Below are 24,220 nucleotides of genomic sequence, written 5' to 3'. Positions count from 1 at the left end.
TCACTGGGAGGAACCTTCATCTCCCCACTCCTTGGTATGATGTAACCTCTGCATACTTTGTGAGGTCATGCAGAAAGTGCTGACATGCAATTCATCTGCATTAAATTCCTTCTGAAGGAAAAACAAAGCAAGTGAAATGCCTTCTATTCAAAGGAAAGCAGAATGTAGTTTTGTTTAGAAGTGAATGAAAAGTCACAACTTGATATAAGAGAAAGGCTTGCTACTAGGCTACCATTGTAAGAATATTCATGTTTGATCTTTTTTTAACCCATCTCATGATCAAAATTATTTTGCTTATCTACACCACAGTAGAAAAAAAGTCCATAGTCTTAGATTGAATCTAAAAGAAAAATGGTAGATATTATTATTTTTAATTTCATGTTTTACTTCCTTTAAAAACAAATTCTTAAATTATTATTTTACAAACCAAATAATAAAATATACACCTAAGATGATATCCAGTGGGGTGAGAGGTGAGGTCAGGGACAGAGATGGAGCTGAGAGGTGGAAAATATTCTCTCTTCTGTCACAATCAAATTTTAGAGCTAGAAGGACCTTGTAGAAACTGATCAAAGCCCAAAGAAATTAAGGGACCTGAACAAGACTATTCGAATTAGGTGGAAGAAATATGATTAGAGAGGAAGGACCCTAATTCTCAAATTGTTATTTCTACCAATATTCCGTTTTCTCTCCCTCTGTGCAAATCTTCTCTCCGGTACCCAGAAATGGTAAAGAAAATTTCCACCCGCTGTTGGCTGGTGAAAAATTCTTATGTCAAGTTCTTCAGTTTCTATTTCAGAGCCAATTTCAGAATTTCATTTGTTAGTAGAATTTCATAATTTCAGTCCAAATAGATAATCTCCAGGTAATTCCACTAACAATAGGAGAAAGTGATGAACATAAGCATTCGGGGACCAGTGAGTCCAACACAAAATTTTATAATCCATGCAGAAACAAAACCTTTTTGCCTCCTCAGGGCTCAATATCCAGGTAGCTTTCAGTCATCAGAAACTCTTTAGCTTATTCCATATTTCACAGTGTTGTCACAAGTTGGGTATCATTATGTTTGCCTTGGACATTCCATTTCTTTTCTCTAACTTAGACTTTAATCATAAGTTTGGTTCACTGGAGGTGCCATAATACGAATCTCATCTGAATAGCTGACATCACATTCTTTTAGACACCACGAAAGCATTATGTTTGGGATTTGGTCCGTAGAGCAGTGGTCCAGAATCCTGGTAGCAAGCATAGTGAAGAATCCAAGCTTGGCATTGCTTTGGCTGGCCGCAAGGTTGATAATTATTCCCATGAAAATTCACATCTGACATAGTCAGAAGCACAAAACTCAGTCTCTCTGCAGTGAGAACAATAATCACACAACAGCAACAAACCCAGAGTAGGACTGTGAACTTGACCTCTGTCACTGTACCTTGTTCCCTTGGCTCCCATGGCACTTTAAAAACGGCAAAGTCTAAGGACCAATGTTGAAATTGATTCTCTTGTTTCATCGTGATCCCAACTTTCTAGTCAGCTTAGGAAGTTTTGTTGTTTCACTTGAAAATTGCAGTTTTGGGCCCACTGATTTTCACCAATGACAAAATGTCTTACAAAGGCCTCATAGTGGTCTTCCTCCGGAACAGACATTGTAAGGTGATTTCAATTTTAGACACCTGAAACAGAGTATTGGTTTTCATATGAATTTGCTGTTTGTATAGCTTATTGAGGATTATATAAATGCTCTGGTGTAGCAATTGCTCTTGGTATCCCACCCATATCCTCTTTACCCACTGGTATACCCATCCCCCAGCAGTTGTGGGTGTTAATAAGGCTCACAGTACCATCCTTCTCTAGAAGATTGTCCTCAGCCAAGAGAGGACTTTGCCTGAAGATTCCTAGGAGATTCCAAGCCCCTGCCCCTTACCCTGCCAGGAGCACTCTGACATCCATGCCTGATGGTGCTGGGTACTACAACCAAGATCCCTCACCTTCTTGGGATGGGTCAGCGATGCCAGTCATGTTCTAGGTCTCCCTTTGGAATCAGGCTGAGGATAGACTTCAGCTAAACTACATCTTTGCTTACCTTCTTCCTCTGTTCTAGCTTTCCTACTTCATTACAGATTTCACCTTTGAGCATTCCCTTGACCAGTCATCACTCAGTCAGGAATCTCTATCTTAGGTTCAGCTTCTAGGGAACCTGATCCCAGACAGCTGTCTTGTTAATATTAAAAGGTCTTACTTCCTTTTTTATTTTCTTTCTTGGTCTCTTAGGCAACTGATATAACAGATTTTATATCAATTGATCCACAATTGATATTAACAGATTTTATTCTAAGATGCAATTTTTTTTTTTTTTTTTTTGCGGTACGCAGGCCTCTCACTGCTGTGGCCTCTCCCATTGCGGAGCACAGACTCCGGACACGCAGGCTCAGCGGCCATGGCGCACGGGCTTAGTTGCTCCGCGGCATGTGGGATCTTCCCGGACTGGGGCACGAACCCGTGTCCCCTGCATCGGCAGGCGGACTCTCAACCACTGCGCCACCAGGGAAGCCCTCTAAGATGCAATTATTAAGCAAACAATTTTTTTTTTAAATGTTGTATAATAATTTTTGGTCATTTTAAAAATGACAACTTAGTTAATGGAGTACAGCAAGGGAAATGTATTTATACCTTTTCTTTAATGTATATCACATTATTTCTTGACTTTTCCCTATACATGGATTAAAGGAAAAATTACCAGTGTGGAAAAGCCAGAAATAATGATTAATAATTAATGCATGAGTAATTTATACTTAGTGGATCAAATTTATCTTGTTTAGCTTTTAACAGTAGACAGTATCTCCTGAATATACCCTCAACTAATGTCTGGGAAGAAAATGGCCCACATTTATCACATATTTTCATTCATTTAACACTCGTGTTTTGATTTGTCCATTCAACAAATAATTACTGAGTGTCTATGGTGTGCCAGACATGGTATTTGACACTTCATATAATTGTGCACAAAACACATTAATCTTTACCCTTGTGGGCTGACTGTCCTACACATTTATAACTTTGATGTAGGCAGACAGAGTTGGGGATGAAGGGAAACTGTAAATTGGAACTATCCTATTGCAACTGTGGGTAAATTTTTACCTCTTGTCTGGGTTTATGAGAAAAGGCATCAAAACAGATATGCAGAAACTTGCCAGATTTACAGCCATATTTTCACTAAAAAATTATATATGTCAGTGCCTGGTACATTTTAGGGGCTCAGTGAATATTTCTCAAATGAATGAGTATCTAGTGACTTCATAATTTGTATTTTTTTCATACCTCTTTTTTATGTAGCAGTAAAAAAATAACAAGAAAACCACTTAATAATAATCCAACGCCAATCCCAATTGAAATGTATTTTTCATAAGGATCCACAGCATATGAAGTTAAGGTCAAGTGCTCACACCTTTCTCCAGTGTAACCAGTAAAACACCTTTAAAAAAAGAAAAGAATGTATAATTTTAAAACTCATGATAGAAACACAAATGACAAATTTCGAAGAATGAAAAAGATGTAATAAAAAGTGATTTTAATTAAAGAGGCCAATACCAAATGAAAGCCAGTCTATTAAATGTATTGAAGAAGCCATGTGTTTTCCAATAATCATTTGATTAAGACCCCATATTAATGCAACTTCCCTCATTGGTAGGAGGGAAAGGTAGGACACTTGCATGAGTTGATCTAGAAAATTGTTAACCTACTCTTTCATAGGAGGATGCTGAGCAAATCAACGATCATAAAAATGGTATCTCAGTTGATCTAGAACTTTATATTCCTGAAGTGTTTTTGCCATAGTCTGTTTCATTTTATGCCATAATCTATCCATAAAAACTTGGAAACTTCTTTGCATGTTGTTAAAAGTTGATTTGGATTCAGTAGTTTTGAGGTACGGTGTGAGCTTCTTCATTTTCAACAAGCTCCCAGGTTATACAGATGCTGCTAATCTAGGAACCGTATTTTTGAGTAATGAAAACTAGGTAGGTTAGAAAAAGACCCCTTAGATATTCAAATACAAAGAGAATTGGTGAATCACGTTCAGATCATGTACCTTTTTTACTAGATAAGATGGAGGCGTGGGGAAATGTACTATGTGAAACACCATGTGAAAGGAGGCATACCTTCTCCTTCTCCCATCTCTAGGGCTTGGGAAGTTCTTTGCAATTACCTGCAGATGGCTTTCTCCAGCTCATCGTGGAATGCACAAACACCATTGATGCAGTAACTATGGTGGTCTTCCAGGCAAAGATGTGAGGACCTCAACGCTAGGGGTCCTTCTGTGTAGCCAGCTAGAAAAAGGAGATACAGTATTAACAGATGAGGTGGGTCACACTTCCACAGTAGATTTGTAACACATATACAGAAAGGCCTTTAATCTTAGGAATATTCTTTGAGTGCTCTGTCATTTGAACTATCGATTGATTCCTTTGACAGGTTATATTTACAAAGGTTGGGTTAATATCATCTAAGGCATATTAATGAATTAGGGGCTGGAGGTAGATTGATGATCATTCCATTCTTTGGAAACTATGTAATGAGATATAGATACAAGTTTGCCAAAAGGTGGCAGCATTGATTCTAGTCTTAGCATGCTGTCCTGGGCAAGGCTTCCTAAATATATGCCTGGAAACAAATGAAATAATACAATTTGTTTCATTTTCCCCTTTACGCCTGAGAAGTAAGCACTTAGGAAGATTTGGATTTATGGTTGGGAGATAATGAACTTGATTTCTTTTCATTCCCCAGAGAAGAGTGAGATGACAATCCCCCCCCCTTCTTCTTATGCTGACTACCTTAAGTAGCTAATGGAAAAGGGATTGTTTTCCCTAACTGATTTCAGAAGAGGTATTGTTATGACCTATACATGAAGCCAGAAACAACTTATGGCTCAGGCTTAACATAGCTAAGACAATAACTTCAGATGTTAATTAGAAAATTTACTCAGTTAAGAGGCATTATGAGATTGTGGGAAAAGCCATGGAGTTGGAATTAGAAAACCTGGGTTTTGATTTCTAGCTTTAACACTATGCAAATGACCACACTTGGCGAAACCTTTGTGGTCAAGTGTCCAGAAGCCTCTTTATGGGAAACTTCCCTTTGGGAAGCTGTACTGTGGCAAAATACTTAGATTTCAGGTTGCTTATCCTTCATTCCTTGATGTACTAAAGACATATACCTATACGATCCTTGAGGTTTATGCAGTGGGAATGACAAAACAGCATAAATGAGTCCTTTTTAGTATACTTTAATTACTGATTCTTAAATTCTTCTCAAGAAGAATTAGTGGCATTTTATTTTTGTCACTGTTATGAATAAACATATCTCCTCAACCTTAGTTATCATATTATATTCACCTTGCCAAGTAGATTAAGAGAATCATACTTATTTGTTTTCAGGAGAAAAAGATCTAAAAAGGCATACTTATTTATATTGAAAATACTAAATCTTTAGGTACTAAGTCACCAACAACATACTGTTATATAACTTCATTTTGGTTGAGAACACACAACATTACCTTAAAATTCATATTCATTTTGTTAACTGTGGTATGGTAAATCTAATTTCTCATCTTGATAATTAATTCTAAGGGAGTGGGAATTTCTCATTATAAACTGTGATAGGTTCTTCCTACTTCAAGATTAAATAAGTTCAATTAACCAGGCCTGAACCAGGACTTACTAGAAAATGTGAGAATTGAAAGAAGACATTTCCAAAGAAAGAATATACTAGAGACCCATCTTTCCTCTAAGGAGAAGAATATTAGTTATAACTTCATGAAACTTTCCTGAGATACTGGATTCAGATTTTTAAGTTAAATGAAAAGCAGGAAACTAAAATTCACCTATCAAGAAAGCAAAGAAAAACTACTGAAGTGATATATTCAATCCCTTTTGTCCATAATTATTACCTGTAACTTGGAGAATTTGACTTGCAGTTCACTATTAGGGAAGAGAAAAGGTGGTGATGGACACACTGTTATGTCACTGAGAGGAAACTGTACTTCTTTAATTCTCTACAGTATTATCTCTCAACAAAGATATTTCCTCTTTGTTTAAAGGCTCAAGACATGAAGAATTTGGCTAAAAGTTATTCTAAAAGCCACACTAATTTTATTTTGCAAATTGATATATATGCAAAAACTCAAATGAGCAAAATATTTTAAGCAAATTTTTTTTTTTTTTTTTTTTTAGCGGTACGCGGGCCTCTCACTGTTGTGGCCTCTCCCGTTGCGGAACACAGGCTCCGGACGCGCGGGCTCAGCGGCCATGGCTCACGGGCCCAGCCGCTCCGTGGCATGTGGGATCCTCCCAGACCGGGGCACGAACCCATGTCCCCTGCATCGGCAGGCTGACTCTCAACCACTACGCCACCAGGGAAGCCCTAAGCAAATTTTTTAAATTTAAAATTATTGGTGAAATGAAGAATACTTAAATATTACTATCTTTCATATTCAGAAACAAAATATTTAACTTGATCTTCTTTTACTTGCGTGGCTCTGAGAGCAAGGTATGGTGTTTCTTTGGTCCTAAGTCACAAAGCCCATCTTCACATCAGGGGGTGGTATGTGATTTGTGTGAGAATCACAACCACCTGATACACAGGTCTTGGCAGGTAAGTTTTCCAAGGTCACCTCTAAGAGTTCAAAGAGTTTGGGAAAATGCTGGTGCTCAACAGTGGCCAGAAGCTATTTTAATAACAATAATAAAATATATCCTCACCATCAACAACAAAAATTGGATACAAGTGGTTGGGATGTATAGCATATACTAAAGCAACAACAAAAGCTCCCAATGACAAGAAGAAAGATCTTTCCAAAGATGAGGGAAAGTGGATTAAGGCTTCATCTGGTAGCCATAATTTATTTGGCTGCAAAGCTCACAATCACAGATCAAACTATAAAGTCACTCATCAAGAATGCCAAAATAGGGACAAACTGCCTCTGGAAGCACGTGGGTTATTGGGAATCCAGCAGGAATCAAGCAGAAAATGTGGCATGTTTCACAACCAGGACAGTAACTGAAAACAACTTTTTCTCATTTGCTTCACTTCCTCCTTTTAAAAAGAGAATTCTTTGCTGACACATTTACCTGTCACTTCCATTTAACAGCATCCTGATAAAAGATCGTCTAATAATAAAATATAATTTAAAAATTTCCAGTGTTGCTTTTATCACAATCCAAATTTCTCTCAAACATTAAAAAAAAGTCACTTAAAAAAAAAAGTCACTTGAAATACAAAAGTGTGAAGAAAATACCTTCTGTTTTGTTAATGGTCCAGTTACTTTGCTGGGTTGTGATTGGGGGTGTTACAGTCCTGGCTGCCTCTTCAGTCAATGCTGTCACAGCTGTGTGAAGGGGGGGGGAGGGAAGGCATCTTTAGCAGGTGAGCCTCCTTCTACATACCAGCAACAGATCAAAAGTTATTCTATCTAGTCCCACATCTGTTCTATTTTTAATTCATTTACATTTGAAATCCATAACCTGACAAGGGCAGTTTCTTGATAGTTTCTCATGCATATCTATTCCACTCACTACATTATAGTTAGAGAAAGTAGAAACACATTAATTATTAAGAGGAAATAAATTTTATAAACCCATAAATTTTATTACATTTTATAAATTCATTCAATCACAAGGACACTATCATATCATATGTATCAACTACTCTTCAATTGTATAGAACAAACTATAAAGATCTCAGAAAAAGAGGTGTCAAAATATGTTAAAAGAGGAACATACATTACATAAGAAACTAAATTCACAAATTCCTTGCTTGGATCTTTGTCATGAAGAACAACTGCTAAAAGCCAACTCCTCACTAATTCAGATAAAACAAATCCTATTCACATTTTACAATGACACAAAATTAACACAGCAAAAAGAAATGACCTACCATTGAATAAGATATAGACTGATATTGAAACTCCGAAAGCCATTTCCTGCACTTGTTAACAGTATCTTGCTCTGATCCTCTTAGAATGACGGGTGGAAGGCTTTGATTGAGCTCTCTCGGAGGCTTTCTTGCATTTATATTTCATGAAGCGTCATCTGGCAGTTCTTACCAATCAAAAAAATATGTCTTTCTGGCAGCAGCTTGAAGCCTTGAGGCATTCGTGTACTTGTTTAGGATACCTGTGTTATCTAGCAGTGTGATCAAATTTTCTTTTGAAACACTGGTTTCCTGTTACCTGTGGGCATAATCGTGTCTGTAAACATACTGAAAACAACAAAAAAGAATCTGAATTCAGGAAAAGCCCCCTTGGTGTGAACAGAATTATCCCAGCTCCAAAGTTGATAATGACCTATAAATGATTCCAAGAAAGGGGAGTTTTGATATTTCCAAAGTCGGAAACATCTTAACCTGTTCGTAAAAGAAATATCCCTGAAGCTGCAGTCAGTTACACTACTTTTCAGTACAGATTGGGTTCCACTGCAAATCAAGATACTTTGTAATTTATGGGCAGGAGAGAACAATTAAATGTGTGTAAAAATAAAGGTTTAATATTCCATTTTGGTTTTTGCTACTTAGTTTTACTATTTCAATTTCTGTAAAAATAATTGTTTTTCAGAGCATAAGATTTACATTTATGTCATTCTGCCATTTGTTATTTTTCTGAGTAAATGGAATAGGCTACCGAGTTCTAGGAACTACAGTTCTTAAGTATATGCCCTAATGATTAGGCTCTAGAAAGAACCAGTAAAGCACTAAAATAATGATGATGATAATAATAATAATAATGTCATCTCCATTAAGATAAAATTAAAATATTTATGTTTGGTACATCTAATGAATAGAAAGCTTTTAGTTTAATACAACATTCAAATTTTTCTTACTATTAGTCTACTTATGATTATTAAAGTACCACTTTTAAGGCCAAAATATGTAATTATTTCTATTACTTTTTGTGACTACAGGAACTTCCATAAATTTTTCACTTGCCCCAAATTATTATAAATAATTTATAAATATGTTTTGCTGAAGTATTGCAACTTTCTACCAGTAATTTCAATTGCTAATATTTTCTGTACCTTAAAAACCTGTTTAAGTCAAGATAGGTTGTCATTTGCATCATGTCCACCCAGAAAATTCAGTTTACCGGAAAGGATCCCTTCCACTATTCAGATATGAAGTTGGCTTTAGAAATCACACAAGAATGAGCTTGTTGAACTCATTATACCTTGGGCAATCACTTGCCACAGAGTCATCCTTTTAAAGTTAAAAGACTATCCTTGGCTTGCTTTAAATGTGCCTACAGTTCATATTCCTCCTTTCGTAGAGTTTTAAAAAACTATTTATTATTAAGACAAGTTCTGGATACTGTTTTTCCCAAGCAAATCATATTCGAATTATAAGTCAAATAATCATCTCTGTATCACTGGTAAGAATTTAAGGAAAAATCATTTACAAAGGATTAGATAAACCACAGCGAACTGCAGTTTCAAGAGGAAGATGCTAGGTCTGATGTTAAATATGTTTATTTCTAAGACTGGGACATAGTACCACAACCATCTTTATAGTAACTGTTAACTGGCACTTGACAGTGCTTTGCATTTTGCAGAAGGTTTCCATACATATCTCAATTCTGTCTTCAGTAATCCCGGCCCCAACAAATCCAGTGCCTAATATATAGTGTAGAGTATACTCAATCAGTCTGTCTTGAGTGAATAAAGAAATAAACAACAGGCCTTATTTTTATTTCCATATGACAAATAAAGAATGAAGACTCAAAAGAGGACACACCCTAGAGTCAGGACTTGAGCCCATGTTCAGATTCCAGATCATACGCCCTCTCCAGTTCCCCAGCTGTGTCCTCTGGTAGGAGTCAGTATACTGACCTTAGAGAAATTCAGATTATCTCCTAAGATCAAGATTTAAGTAAATTACCTTACCATAAGAATCTAAACAAATGAATTATGGCTTTTACACATGTTTGGGCTGAAAGAAGTGGACCACTGTCTCTCTAGATGTTTCTCCACTCTGGTGAATTAAGCCGTATAATATAGAAACTCACCTACCACTTGAGCTTAAGAAAATAGCTCCAAGTCATCCCCTATGTTTCTTTTCCTCTGGGACTCATCATGATGGATCCCACTTACACTCTATATAGGAAAACCTCCTATCTTCACATCTTCAATCCTCTCATCAGGGAGTCCTTCCGCAATCCTGAAGAATGGGAGAGGTGGGTACTGTAACATGGCCTCACGGATACTCGTATTCATTCTTGATACATGTTAGAGTGAAAAAGAAGGCTAAGAGCTGCAGCACCCCACTATCATTTTTCCCTCCGACCATTTTTCATCTTTTTAATTTATTCATCTCTCTCTAGTTATAAGCATCTCTGGAAGTGTCTTCTCTTCCCTTCCCTCGCTGTTGTATATTTTTTTCCTTCCCTTCTCCTACTTTCCCTTTCTTTCCCCTCCTTTCCTTTCTTCATCTCTCCTCTCTTTTCCTTCCTTTTTTATTCTTTCTTTTTTTTTTTTTTACTTATTTATTTATTTATTTTATCTTTGGCTGTGTTGGGTCTTTGTTGCTGTGCGCAGGCTTTCTCTAGTTGCAGCGAGCGGGGGCTACTCTTCCTTGTGGTGCGCAGGCTTCTCATTGCGGTGGCTTCTCTTGTTACAGAGCATGGGCTCTAGGGCACATGGGCTTCAGTAGTTGTGGCACGTGGGCTTAGTAGTTGTGCCTCTCGGGCTCTAGAGCGCAGGCTCAGTAGTTGTGATGCACAGGGTTAGCTGCTCTGCAGCATGTGGGATCTTCCCGGACCAGGGCTCGAACCCGTGTCCCCTGCATTGGCAGGCGGATTCTTAACCACTGCGCCACCAGGGAAGCCCCCTTTTTCTTTCTTGTTCTTTCACTAATAGCCAAAATTTGTTGCTGGACATTGGCAGGAAATGGTCATCAGCCCATTGGTTATCTCTCTCTAAACTTATTCTGTAATTCTCATGAATTCAGTTGCCTTTCATCCATTCATAAACCATTTTATGCCTGTAACATGTAATGTATGTGAGACAAATAGAAAAATCCTGCATAGACTCTGACCTCGAAGAACTAGAGGGGGCTAAGGAAAGTACATACATAACTACAGTGCTGGGTAGAGACAGATGACTGCCATGGATGTGTACATAAATGTGTATAAAAGAGTTCAGGGGTAGGACTTGGTCAAACTCTCACAGCATTTCTCATGGATGAGTTTCATTTGAAGTGAATCTTAAATAGCAAGTAGAATTTAGACATACAGTGATAAGAGAAAGGATTCTAGGTGGCAGGGGAGGTGGGCACTGAGGGGAGGTAGAGTGATAGAATGAAAAGAGAGTGGGTTCCAGCTCACATCATCCTAACAGACCTTTCTTTGAATTCCAGTTCTACCTTTGCTATCCATTTGGCCTTTGCTGAGACTTTTTAATAACCTCAAGGGTTGATTTCCTCATATATCAAATGTGGATTGTCAGTAACAACAATAACAAAAAAGTAAAGCATTTAGCACATGATAGGTGCTCAATTAAAGATAGCTGTTACTATCAAACAAGTGTAGAAAGATGCAGGGTGTATATAGTGGTCAATCAAGGTTAGGAATTTAGCGGTTAACACATGTTGATGCATCTTAAGTTTTCATCATTAGCCATGAATTATTCTCATACCAGACTGATACTATGTCAGGACTTTTATTTATGTATTATGCCATCACCTCAAACGCAACATGTCAAACTGAACATATCTCTTCTCCAAAATAAGCTCCTCTTTACAACTCCCTCATGATAATCAGGGATAACGTCTTCTAGGCTTTAACTACACTTCTCATCACTGACTAAATATAGTCTAAATTCTGATTTATCCAGGCTTTCTCTAATCTACTTCTGCTGTTTTCCAGCTGTATTTCCACCACTCTGCAACACACACTTGTCATTTCAGTCTGACTGTAGCCCTTGCTTTCATATATATGTATGCTAAGCTCATTCTCACCTCCATATCTTCATGTTATTGTTCAATCCTCATTAATTCTTCGGGGTCCTTTTTACAGATACGTGTAGAAGAGAACTTACTTCTCCAAACCTCCTCCACAAGACAATCATATGTCTTTTACAGACCCCAAATATGCATAAGTAAAGCCATGATAACAATGAACCAACTTTATTTCCTTTATGTGTTGACAAAGGCTCCCTTCTTGAGACCAAACTTTAGACTTCTCCTATTCCTTTTCTCAACTAGGCATCATCTTAGCCTGCTGAGCCCAGTTTTAGCAAAGAAATCTGCTTAGTTTATGGAGAATCCCCCTGCCCTGCTCCTTGCACCCTTGTCCCTGCCATATCTGATCAAGTTCCCTATCTCCCACCCTTGATATCTGGCCTAACTGTAACAAGAATCCTGGTAAGCTAGTTTACAAGAATCCCTCTAGTCTTGTTATCTAATCAAGTTCCCCTCAGTAATTTTCCATCTACTGATCCCCTCACTCTCCTCATTGCCTATAAATCCATTGCTGTCTCAGCTATATTTAGAGTTTTCCATCTCTTCTATTGTGATAGTCTCGACCCCATTGCAATAGCCCTGAATAAAGTTGTCCTTATATTTTTAACAAATGTTAGATAATTTTTCCTTTATAGTGTTTTAATTGGTCTCTGGAAAGGCTCACTCCTGAATTTTAGCCTCACCAAAGGGGAAAAATATTTCCAAAAAACAACTCCTCCTGCATTTGGGGGTGGGGGAGGAGGAAGCTCAAAATTACAGACTTCACCTTTTCCATGTAAATGTATTTTGGGTCATTATGTTTGTTTTGTGAATGTGGGGCACTTAAGTATTAAAAAGAGGGTCTTTCTGAAATGTTTGCTTGGGAGCTTTAAATTTAAACTTTTATCAGGGTTATTAGACAAAGATTGATCTGGAATGGGCTATAGGACCTTTTCTTTCATGTTTGAGGAACTTGTACATTTCCCCAGCATGCTCTGAAGAAACAGGTAACAAATATATGAACAAAGAAACTTACAGATAGCTTAAAGAAAAAGAAGACAGGTATTCCTTTCCAAACTGGTTTTATTATACAGTTGAAATATTAATTATAAACATCTAGTCTATTTTCACACAAATGATCAAGGGTATACACTAATAACGACATGCATTGGGTAAGAATCATTACTGGTACATAAACAGACTGGGATTGGGGCCTGAAATTATATGCCCAGGGTAGTCTCAAAATAGCCTTCAACAGACCGTCACATGTTTTTTCTAATTTAAATTGTGTTAGAAACATGGCATCTACTTTGAGAACCAAATGCTATAAGAGAAGAAGGAAGAACTGTGAGTAACAAAGCAATAGATTTTTAGTCATATCCTAAGGCTTAGCTTGGGCACATTATGTCCTATTTTTCTATTAGATTTCTAGATTTGTGAACAAACATAACTTCTATTCTTTAATGAAGTCCTCATTCATACTATATTGTGTTTTCCTGATATTTGTGGGAAAATACAACCTTAGTTTTGTTTTGTATATTTGTTTGGTTTTGGAGTTTCCATTATTGTTCAAGGAAGGTATTATCCAAATATTTTTCTAGAAGAACAAAGAAATTACATGTAAACCTAACACATTCTTATTGCATTTTTACTTGGCAAGTAGCAATTCACCGTTTGAAATAATCAATCCCTTTCCAAGTAGCACTGCATTTTTTGCCTTCCTTGCATGTTTTCCTTTCTTCGAACGGAGCGTCATTTCTCATTAGTATGCCTCGTAGGATGCATTTGGGAAGTATATGAGATCAAAATTTTATTTTTAATATTTTATCTTTCCTTTAGCAAATAAACTCTTTTTCATCATATGATATAGTACATAAAATGTATAAAAATTGGCCATAATTATGGCAAAACCTAAACTACATTTTACAAGGGAGCTTATTTGTCTGACAAGATGTTTGCTGAAAACACACTATTTGTGTCAAAAATATATGCATTTATTATGAGCCCTTTATTAGTTTTAACGTTATGAACAAATATTAATCACAAAATAATTGTTACCAAAGTTTTCATTGCAGTTGTTTTGTTTTCTTTTCCTAAAACTCAATATCCACTCAAAATATTCAGTAATTATTAGCAGGAAATGCATAAGATTGTGCGAATCATCTGATCCACAATGATTCCATCTGTGAAAAAAATAAATACAACGTAGAAATAGCTTTGTAGTAAAATATAAAGGTTTTTGCCTTTTGTCAAATAGATACGTAGCATGACTTCAGTTTGCTTTATTCTTTCATGTGATCTAGTAAATGATTTTTTTAGCTGCCAGAAGGGTGTTCTTGAGAAGCATTGCCACTGTCATGGGTCCCACGCCTCCTGGAACTGGAGTGATAAAGCTAGCCTTCTTCTTAACAGCTGATGGAGGAAACAGAAAGGATTCTTTATTTTTTTCTGAGAATTTCATATTTTTAAACATACTGAACTGTTAAACCTGAAGCATTTTAAAAATTTAAGAGTTTATCTGAGCAAAAATGGAGTCTAATCGGGCAGTGCCAAACCTGAAGTCTAGCTAGGAAGGCTTCCACCGACAGGAGAGACTTACAGAGAAAAGGTGGAAGCAAAGCAAGGAGATCATAGATTGGTTATAGCTTTAAGCCTAGTTGGCTGTTTGTGACTGGTTGTCCTTGGGTTTTGATTTTGTAACCTTGAGGCAAAATCTACAAGCCAGATTTTGGTTTGCTTACATAGGCAGCCAGGGCATTAGAGCCATCACAGTCGAATGGCTCCCTTGTTTAATTAACAGAATACAGTGGATTTTTCTGCATTACACATATAACCCTAACATCCTCAAATCATTTTTAGAATGAAGTAGACTATAACACACACACACACACACACACACACTTCTGTGTATGATATCTAATGTGTATAGAAAGAACACAAAGAGGCCAACACTGTAGGATGAATCTCTACGCAGCTCAGTTAATTTTACATGATGAAAATCTATAACCCATGATTTATCGAACTACATGTAATTCCAGTTAACTACTTCTAAAATACATGATATTGGTCACAAAGGGGATACAGGATATAGATAGTTCAACACACATCATCCGTTAAATTAGAACAGTCCTGTTATAAAAACAGTATCACGTATATGTGGATAATACATTCCACTGCAAGTCTAATAAAAATCATTAAACATATTAAAATTAACTGAGCAAATACACATAGTCCTGTTCTAAGGTATGAATGAAGACTTCTTATTCAGTGAATATACTCAAAGAAAATGGCAGAGAATTTTTATCAAGTTTTACTTAAGCATGTTCTCACACCCACAATATTACAGGTGAATGGTTCCATGAATTGACCTACTGGTTTAGTGTTTCACCGTGTGAATAAGAATAATGAACTTTTCCCAGATAACTCTTTTAGTACAAAGTTAGCATAGACAACACTTCTTTAATGCATACTCTGACCTTATCAATCACATGCTATTTAGATGTATTGCCTTTAAAAGTTTGCTCGTATATGCTTCTACATAAATGAAATCAGTAGATGTTCCCTAAATCTTAATTAAGCATTACTTTTGTACAATTTATATTGCCTTCTTGAAATATGGTTTGTAAAATTTACATTTACCTTATTTTAAGTGTATTGGTATAATGCAGTATTTTTTAATAATAGGAAAAGCAAAGGAATAATATTCTTTTACTTGAAGAAAACTCCAGATAAGCTTGAAGGCATCACGCACACACAAAATCCAGCTAGTGTATATCATGAATCTTCTCATGGCATATAACAAAGAAAAGATAAGAATGCTGTGATCTAGAAGGTAATATGTTAGTTTTCCAAAATGTGCCTCTATACATGAAGCATGTCCTTTTCCCACCATACTTCTATCCAATGTACTCTATCCTGTAGAAACACTAGGCTAGGTCAACAGCTATTTCATAAATAGCTACAAATTATCATTCCTTTCTTCCTTTGCTCTCGTTATTCCTTCCATCTGGATTACGCTGCTACCTTATCCAAATAAGAAATTCCTTATAGAATTCTTTAAAAGCCAATAAAATGTTACCTGTCCATCATTTTTCTCAAAAATTCACCCCTCCAGCATTGAATTAAAAGTGCCACCATCTATGTTTCCAGTCATTTTATACCAAACTCTGTTATGGAATTTACCACACTGTGCTGTTCCTTTAATTAGACACCGGCACCAAGAAGGCAGAAACTAAGTCTCGTGGTGATTATTGTTGTCATTTTTAATCTGAGAACGTCTCCATACACAGGTGAGGCATTCAGTAAATTACGATAATGTGAACTAAATGGCCCTTGAAATTTAAAATCTAAAATCAATTTGCAGGAATGTGTCAGTGCTTTTGACCAAATACAGACAACATCAAAACAATTTAGTTCACGTTAATTTACTGAAATTCTCAAACTACATATTTTGCATGATGGTGACAAACTGCATTTTTCATTTTCCAGTAAGCTGACTTGATGGCATGAACAATGCCTTCCAGAACCTTTTCTACAGGATTAGAGAAGTAATGCCTTTAAAAATTTCAGCAGATCTCTAGAAGAAATATACTATACTACTACTATTTACACTGACAGTATGTAAAATCATATATTTGTAGAGCACTTTGAAATATTAATAGATAAAAATAGAATACTACTGAATAATATGGCAAATTAAGAATCAAGTACAAACTAAATCTTCAATGAAAAATAAAATGGTTTATTTCACAATCAAAAGTTAGATAAAATTGGGAATCCATTCTGGGTATACAATAATTTTTTATATAATTTGGTTTTCAACTTTGAAAAATGAAGTGGCTTGGAATTATGTATATATGGAAAAATAGTAATAACCATAGCCACTATCAGTTGACTACTTGCCAAGAACTTTATACACATTTTAATAATTAATATTTAATTATTATTTCATTTTAATAGCTGAAGAAAGTGTGGCTCACTGAAGTTAAAGTGACTTACCATTTTCTAATATGGTAGAGACATTATCCACAGCTAGGTTTGAATCATGGTATGATTCCATAATTCTATCTCATCCCAATGCAACTGTATTACCATGACCTGAACAAGTTGAAAAGCCCCAAGAAGGGCTCATGTGCCCCAAATTAACTCATTTTTCCCAAAGGGTTAAGAGGATATTTTGAAAAAAGAAACAAAGGCGGGGGGGAAGTTCTAATATAGTAATTTTCCTACAATTTTACTGTGAATACTCATAGTTCATCATCTTTGAATTATAGCCAGCACTTCAAATTTCAGCTGGCTGAGCAGTTTGAGTTGCTTTCTTTTTTGGGTGAGATTCAGATCAGATAAACCACTGATCTGGTATTATACCCTCCTCTTTCAAATTATGTTTTTCACAACATGCTTACTATTGCATTCTTTTGCTCAAAAAGTGAGGTTTGAGGTGGAGGAATAGGGAATGAGAATAAGCTGTTGCATGAAATAATACCTACCCGAAATTTGTAGCTCTGTGTCTGTAGTTTTGCATACTTTACTGTGGAAGCTAACACACATTTATCCTGTCCTGTCTATCACTTCACAGAATTAGACTATGTGATAGTCTTTACCTGACCTGGACGAGGACTTCTCTGGACATTCATAAGCATTTAGTTGCATCAACAGAGCCCTGTAAATTACTCACTAGGCAGAAGTTTATGACATCACTGTGAACACACCTGCTAATGTAAATACTTGTTTCAAATATTTTTATCTTTGAAATAAACTGGGCAGATGTGAAGAAGAAGTTTGTACACAGTCATGAGAGGCAGATTGTGATGAATCTGATTTAAAAAATATAAGATCTCTGTTCCTTTTAATTTGATTTCCATTAGGTTCTACATCTGAGAAAGAAATGTTAAATTTTTCTGCTGCTGGCTAGTGTTAATGTATTCTTTGTCTATTTACATAAGGACCAAGATATGGAAGTGACTTCTCAAGAGAGATGGGAAATTATCATTGGCCAATACCAATGGGTACAGATGCCAATGCTTAAAAGAAATTCTCTAGTCTAAGGATTTTGCATAACTATTTCAAGGCTGTCCTAAGTGACATGTTTATGAAGTACCAGAAGTGGCTTATGAGCTAAACTCAGTCATGTGAGTTAAATTCAATACATGTTTGATGCTCTGAAGAGCATCTTCCCCAATCATGTCCGAGAGATAGTTAACAAGCATTACATCACCATAATAACTTCTCATTGGCTGGTCTTTCCCGAGGGCAGACAAGGGTTTGCACCTGTTTGTTGAAGATGACGCTATTAAAGATTAAACCTATTACGTGTGAGGAAAAGGTGTACTACATGCTCCATTGAAAACAATTACAGAAGAATTTTTAGGCAATAGTTTCATTCAGAAATGTATTTACTGTGAGGGAGTATGTGTGGGTTTTAAGGAAAATACTAACAATTCTGTATATATGAGAATCAGGTATTAGATCTTGATTGATATCAATGCTTTCAAGAGAGGCTCATGAACAGGTATCTCAAAACCAGAGTTAGATTAAATTTCATAAAGTCAACATGATTTTAGAGTTACTGAAACTGACAATGGAGGCAAGTAAAATAATCACCAAATCCTATTGTTACCTGTGTGGAACTTACTCTAGGGAATGAGATTTAGATGGAAATGACTTGATAATGTTTAAAGCAGTTACCTGATAATAAGAGTATTTTGAGGAAAGGTGACAATTATGATAATTTATCTGAATGACCTCTCTGTAAACTCTTGACCCTGCAAAGTTTATTCTATAGATTTACTTAAAAATAATGCTCTACCAGCCAGATTTAGACATTAGAGAGTGTATGTTCAATTGTATAGAAAGGAAAGAAATTACCATTTAAAATCAGTCGTTTTGGACACAAGATTTGCCTTTGTACATACTATTTTCTTTGACATATACTCCCTGCACTTCTCCATCTGATGAATACTTACTCTTCCTTTTCAGATCTGGCTAAATGTCACTTTCTTAGTGGTACTTGTTAGCTCCCCAGGCTGCGTAAACTGTTCATTTGTTGATCCATGAAACTTAGTAGCGTGATTTTCACTTTGTAGTCATAGAGTATGTTGGAATCTCCTGAGAACTGTAGTCAAATTAGATATGCCCCCTCCCACCACGTGATTCCAGTACACACCACTGAGAATCACTGCTGAAATGAGAGATGTTTCTAACTGGTGGGGGTAGGGGGGAGTATTATACATATAAACAGTGTAGAGTAGATTTAAAACAAGGTTAAAATTCACTGCTTCAGTGAGGGCTACTTCACACGGTGGCCTCAGTTTTCCCAGTCAGGTCCCAGGCAAACCCCAGTGTGCAATACTTGAATGCCCCATTGGTCAAAGCAAGTCACGTGGTCAAGCTCAAATTTAAAGGCCTGGAATAGGAAGAATGGCAAAGTCACATTGCCAAGAGGATGTGCTTATGAGAACAGAAGATAGTATAGTCATTTTTTATAATCTACTATAATCACTCTCTTGGATTTCAGTCTCTACCTTATTAGCCATATAACCTGCTGCCAGATTTATTCTTTAAAACACAGATTAGATCATTTCAGCTTATAAACATTTGATGAATCTTGACTGTCGTGGCAATTAGGATCTTTTATGATATGGCCCTACATCCATGTTTGCATTATTGCCTAACCCTGGCATATTTTCCTAACCTCATTATTCACTGTTCCCACACATGCTAAAAACTGCCCGGGATAAATTTACAGCAAAAGTTTCATGAGAAAGACAGCCATAGTCACTGTCCCTTGGAACTTACAGTCTAGTTGGGGGCTATATATTACAAATATAATTACCTAAGTAGTAACTGAGCTAAGGCTATGAAATATCCTACAAACAAAATGTTTCCTACAGTTGTGAACGTGTTGGGAGGACCTAACTGAGCCTGAGCACATGTGGTGTATCTCTGCCAAGTCCAGAAATCAGAGGATGAACCAAACTTTTCCGCGTGAAATGGAGAGGTGAGGAGTAGACCGTGTTCTTGGCCGGGGAACAATGTTTGCGAGGAGGTGGAAATAACCTTTCCCCCAGGCAGAAAATGGCGTGAACTCCTGGAAACACTGCAAGAAGGCCAGCAGGGCTGACATGTAGAAGTGAAGAGTGCAGAAGATGACGTGAAAGAGTCTAGCTCATGTAGAGCCCAGCAGACAATGCTAAAAATTTGGGGCATTTAACCTAAGAGCAATGGTTAAAGTATTTTTATTTTTATTTATTGAAGTATAGTTGATTTACAATGTTGTATTAACTACTGCTATACAGCAATACAAAAGTGATTCAGTTATACATATATACATACTTTTAAAAAATATATTCTTGGGGCTTCCCTGGTGGCGCAGTGGTTGGGAGTCTGCCTGCCAATGCAGGGGACACGGGTTCACGCCCTGGTCTGGGAAGACCCCACATGCCGCGGAGTGACTGGGCCCGTGAGCCACAACTACTGAGCCTGCGCGTCTGGAGCCTGTGCTCCGCAACGAGAGAGGCCGCGACAGTGAGAGGCCCGCGCACCGCGATGAAGAGTGGCCCCCGCTCGCCGCAACTAGAGAAAGCCCTCGCACAGAAACGAAGACCCAACACAGCCATAAATAAATAAATAAAATTCTTGTCTATTATGGTTTATCACAGGATATTGAATATAGTTCTCTGTGCTTTACAGTAGGACCTTGTTTATAAAGTATTTTTAAAATTTGGAAAAAAAATATTCTGAGGCAGGATAAGTCAAATGGGGAAGCTACCTATTCTGTGCACATTTTTCTAATGAGATCAGTTTATCACCTGGGACAGAGAAGGGAGAACACAAAAGTATCAATAGCAACATAAAGTGAGACGTGCTAAGATGGGAATAAATTCTGGTTCTTGTGGGAGCACCCCAAATCAAATGGGTGTCAGAGAAATATCTGTAAAGTGACAGAAAATCTTCAAGATTTTATGGATGTGTGAGGGGGTAAGAAAGAGGGAGAGAATGCAATGCAAACATCGGGAATAATAAAAGCAAAGGAACTTTGGACTTGACAATGAAGCTGATGCAGTGGAGGAGCTCAAAGAAGTTCATTATGACCGAAGCACATGGTGGAAACAGAGAGTGGAAAGAGATGAGGATAGGAAGGTGGTCAGGGGCTGCATGACCCCGAAGTGAGGGGTCAGGAAACTTAGATTGGGTGATGGCAGCTGTAGTTACTGTGTTCAGGGTGAATGAGCTTTTAAAAAAATATCTTTTGTGAATGAACCTAGGCATTTATATATTTAAGAATAACGAGTTTTGCAAGAAAAGAAATTGGAGAGAAAAATGTATGCGACTAAATAATTTTCAGAAGAAAATTTAAAGGAGAAATTTATGTTATATTTTCATAACGTTTCAGGTTCTTGAACGCTATTAAATTATCATTCAAGAAATCCTTTTTCAGCCTGGAATATATATCTAATCTGCTGTGCTCCCTTTTCTCCACCGTAGAGACTTCTACTTTTTATCATGTTATTGGCTTCAGATTCCTAAAGGGAAGAATTAACACAGGTTTCGCTTGACATAATTTCCAACATTTCTTACTTGAAGTCAACCATCTTTCAATGTCATGATAAGAAGAATAGGTATGGAGCAGAAGATATTCAAGTTTAAAATTTGAGGTGATGAGAGGGACGATGAAAGAAACTATGTGTTCAGTGTATGTGTGTACCTCAAAAAAATCCAGGGGTCACACAAGGTGTGGAAATATTACTAATGAAGGATACTTATAACAACATAAGACATTAAAATGCCTTTTACCAATTAAGGTAGGAATAAAGGAAGAAGTATGTGATCATTAACCTTTTGGCACCATCAACCCATGCTTCACTACAGGGTGTCTCTGGCTTGTGTGTTCTGTGTCATTATTTCCTCTGGAAAATTTACGTTCCCAGGTTCCCAGGGCCTGAGCTTAGTAACTCTCATCTAAAATACTTTGTTAGGAAGACTCACTAATTCTTAGACAGATAGTGAATTTCTGCTATAGTACGTGATATACTACTCCAAAGTTCCCAAATAATGGAATCTCCATATGTACCTAAACAGAATTTAATTTTGCTAATACAGTTTGGAAATTGTATATTCTGGCAAAGTCAAAGAATATATTTGTGCTTTATAAATCTGTTTTTGGGTGGAAGAGGAGGAATTGATATCTCAAGTTCCTGTAGTATTGTTTCATTTCCCTTTATATTCTGTCCATTTCTCTGTCTCTTTCAAGGAAGTACTCTTTAGCCCATGTCAGATTTCCAACAATGCTACAACTAATTTTTAAAACCAACCCCCTTCTCCAAAAGGAAAAAGGGATGATTCCTTATCTGTGGCAACTGAGCAGCAGAAGAAAAACTCCTCATTCCTTTCATGTGAATTTCAGCCTCCTCCTATACATGTGCAATTGTCTACGTTAAATGCTTGGAGATTCCCCCTTGCCTCTAAATGCAATCCATTTAGGCGTGATGTCTCAAACACATCCACTGTAATGAAGGGGAGACACGCTTCAGGAAAATGAAGTGCATGAATAACAACCAGAAAAACCTGACTGGCATAAGACTGGAGAAATAGTATGACTCAGGAGATAGTATGGAAAACACTCTACTTTCTCATATGGTTGATAAAAAAATGGCACTTGAGAGCATGATGAGCCAGACAGAGTAAAGGGCTCCTTGAGAAGTGAATGTCTCGCCACTGACTCCTTGCAAGGCAGCGAGGAATCAGGTGCCCCAGAGACAATTTACTATGCTTTCTCTTGCAATTACCTAGCTGCCTGGTTCCTGGGGTTTCTACAAGGTTTGGTTTTTTTTTTACGTATATTAAGATATTCATTATAATGGCACCCAGTGGGGGTATTAATGGAACAGACAGGGTTAACGCCCTACTGGGGACAAGAATATGAGACTCTGGTCACATTTCTATAAGTTGTACTTACAAAGACTTCCTTCACCTGTTTACTGTATTACCTGAATGGGTAAGGTAGCTAAGCCTTTTCTTTCTTTTTTGTTTTTGCTTTAGTTACTTTTCTCCTTATGTTAAATCAAATCAACGTATATCCAGCTACTGTATCATAGATAGGAATATCCAAAACTGCCACTCATACAACTCGGAAGGCTTTCCATGGAGCCAAATAGCAAATCAATCACCCGATATGAAATTTTGAAATTGTTTTCTACAAACTCTGTCTATGACCCACCAGAGGAACCTCCTTTCTGACCATGAATGGTATCAGCCACCATTGCCAGTTTCTATTTTGGTGGGCAGGAGTAGGGAATCACTGCTAGGATATTTCTAGTACTCTATCAACATGACTAAAAATATCTTCCTTTCATGACTTCCTTTACAAAAGATTATCATTTACTCCTGTCATTCTCCCCAATCCTTTTACTTTCCTACCCAGTCCTTTTCCTCAAGCTTCTGAACATCTGTACAATAGAATGGCAAATCTGTAAACTAGATAGGCCGTTTGGAGTCTTCTCAAAATCTCTTGGCAGGGTCTTGATCCCAGTAGTCTGTCATGATCAACCCAAGACACTAGGAGATAAAATTTCCCTTCCATAGATATTTTTATTTTTAAAAGGTCCTGAGAAACAACTACAAAAAAAGAGAGAAAGAAATCTCATCCTTCAGTATAAAAGAAGAAGAAAGACTTGCAGAGGCATCAGGCACTTCTCCTGTTCTGGTAGACGGCCTTTTTGTGCTTCAACTTTCACTCTTCTCTAAAAAGATAGATCATTCAATGTCAAATACGTTCTACTAAAAAGTATGTCTCTAAAGGTTGACATGATTTCAAAGACATAGACCTCACAGTAAGCGTCTTGTCCATGTTGTAAGTAACAAGGTGGCAATTGGCTCACTGGTAGGGGTTTCATAGTGACCATCAGTGGTTCTACCTGCTTTCTGAAATGACATATGTAGCACTATCACCACAATATTAGTAATAGTCTGTCTAACAGAGGCTTTTGCCAATTTCCATCAGCTTTTTAAAAAATGACTGGAAGAGATCACCTCTGGGCTACAGTGTTAGATCTTCTTTTATACTAAAGCTGAACTTTTGAGCTACCTTGTAATCATTTACCACAAAAAGTTGATATTTTGAGTTGGACTGATCAACCATATTGTTATTGACTGAATATTTGTGTTCCTCAAAATTCATATGTTGAAATCCTACCCTCCAGTGTGATGGTATTAGGAGGCGGGGCCTTTGGGAGATGATTAGGGG

At 36.9% G+C, this 24,220-nt stretch overlaps 2 protein-coding genes across 4 annotated transcripts in view; both read right to left on the bottom strand.

The window, feature by feature from the left end:
• Nucleotides 1–1,445: 1,445 nt before the first annotated feature.
• EPGN (epithelial mitogen) lies at nucleotides 1,446–7,969 on the bottom strand. The gene is given in 6 exon segments (XM_032633280.1): nucleotides 1,446–1,670; nucleotides 3,316–3,338; nucleotides 3,340–3,469; nucleotides 4,202–4,322; nucleotides 7,289–7,378; nucleotides 7,927–7,969. Coding segments are annotated over 6 exon segments (462 nt in total). The 3' UTR covers nucleotides 1,446–1,615.
• Nucleotides 7,970–13,041: 5,072 nt separating this feature from the next.
• MTHFD2L (methylenetetrahydrofolate dehydrogenase (NADP+ dependent) 2 like) overlaps nucleotides 13,042–24,220 on the bottom strand; it is a 130,501-nt gene continuing 119,322 nt past the window's right edge. For all 3 annotated transcript variants that reach the window (XM_032633352.1, XM_032633353.1, XM_032633354.1), the window contains one exon: nucleotides 13,042–14,388. In XM_032633352.1, the coding sequence (XP_032489243.1) occupies nucleotides 14,276–14,388 (113 nt within the window). In that variant the 3' untranslated portion in view covers nucleotides 13,042–14,275. The remainder of the gene's footprint in view (nucleotides 14,389–24,220) is intronic.

This window comes from Phocoena sinus, chromosome 5, assembly GCF_008692025.1.
Source record: "Phocoena sinus isolate mPhoSin1 chromosome 5, mPhoSin1.pri, whole genome shotgun sequence".
NCBI classification, from domain to species: Eukaryota; Metazoa; Chordata; class Mammalia; order Artiodactyla; family Phocoenidae; genus Phocoena; species Phocoena sinus.
This window is presented reverse-complemented; position numbering and strand designations above follow the sequence as displayed.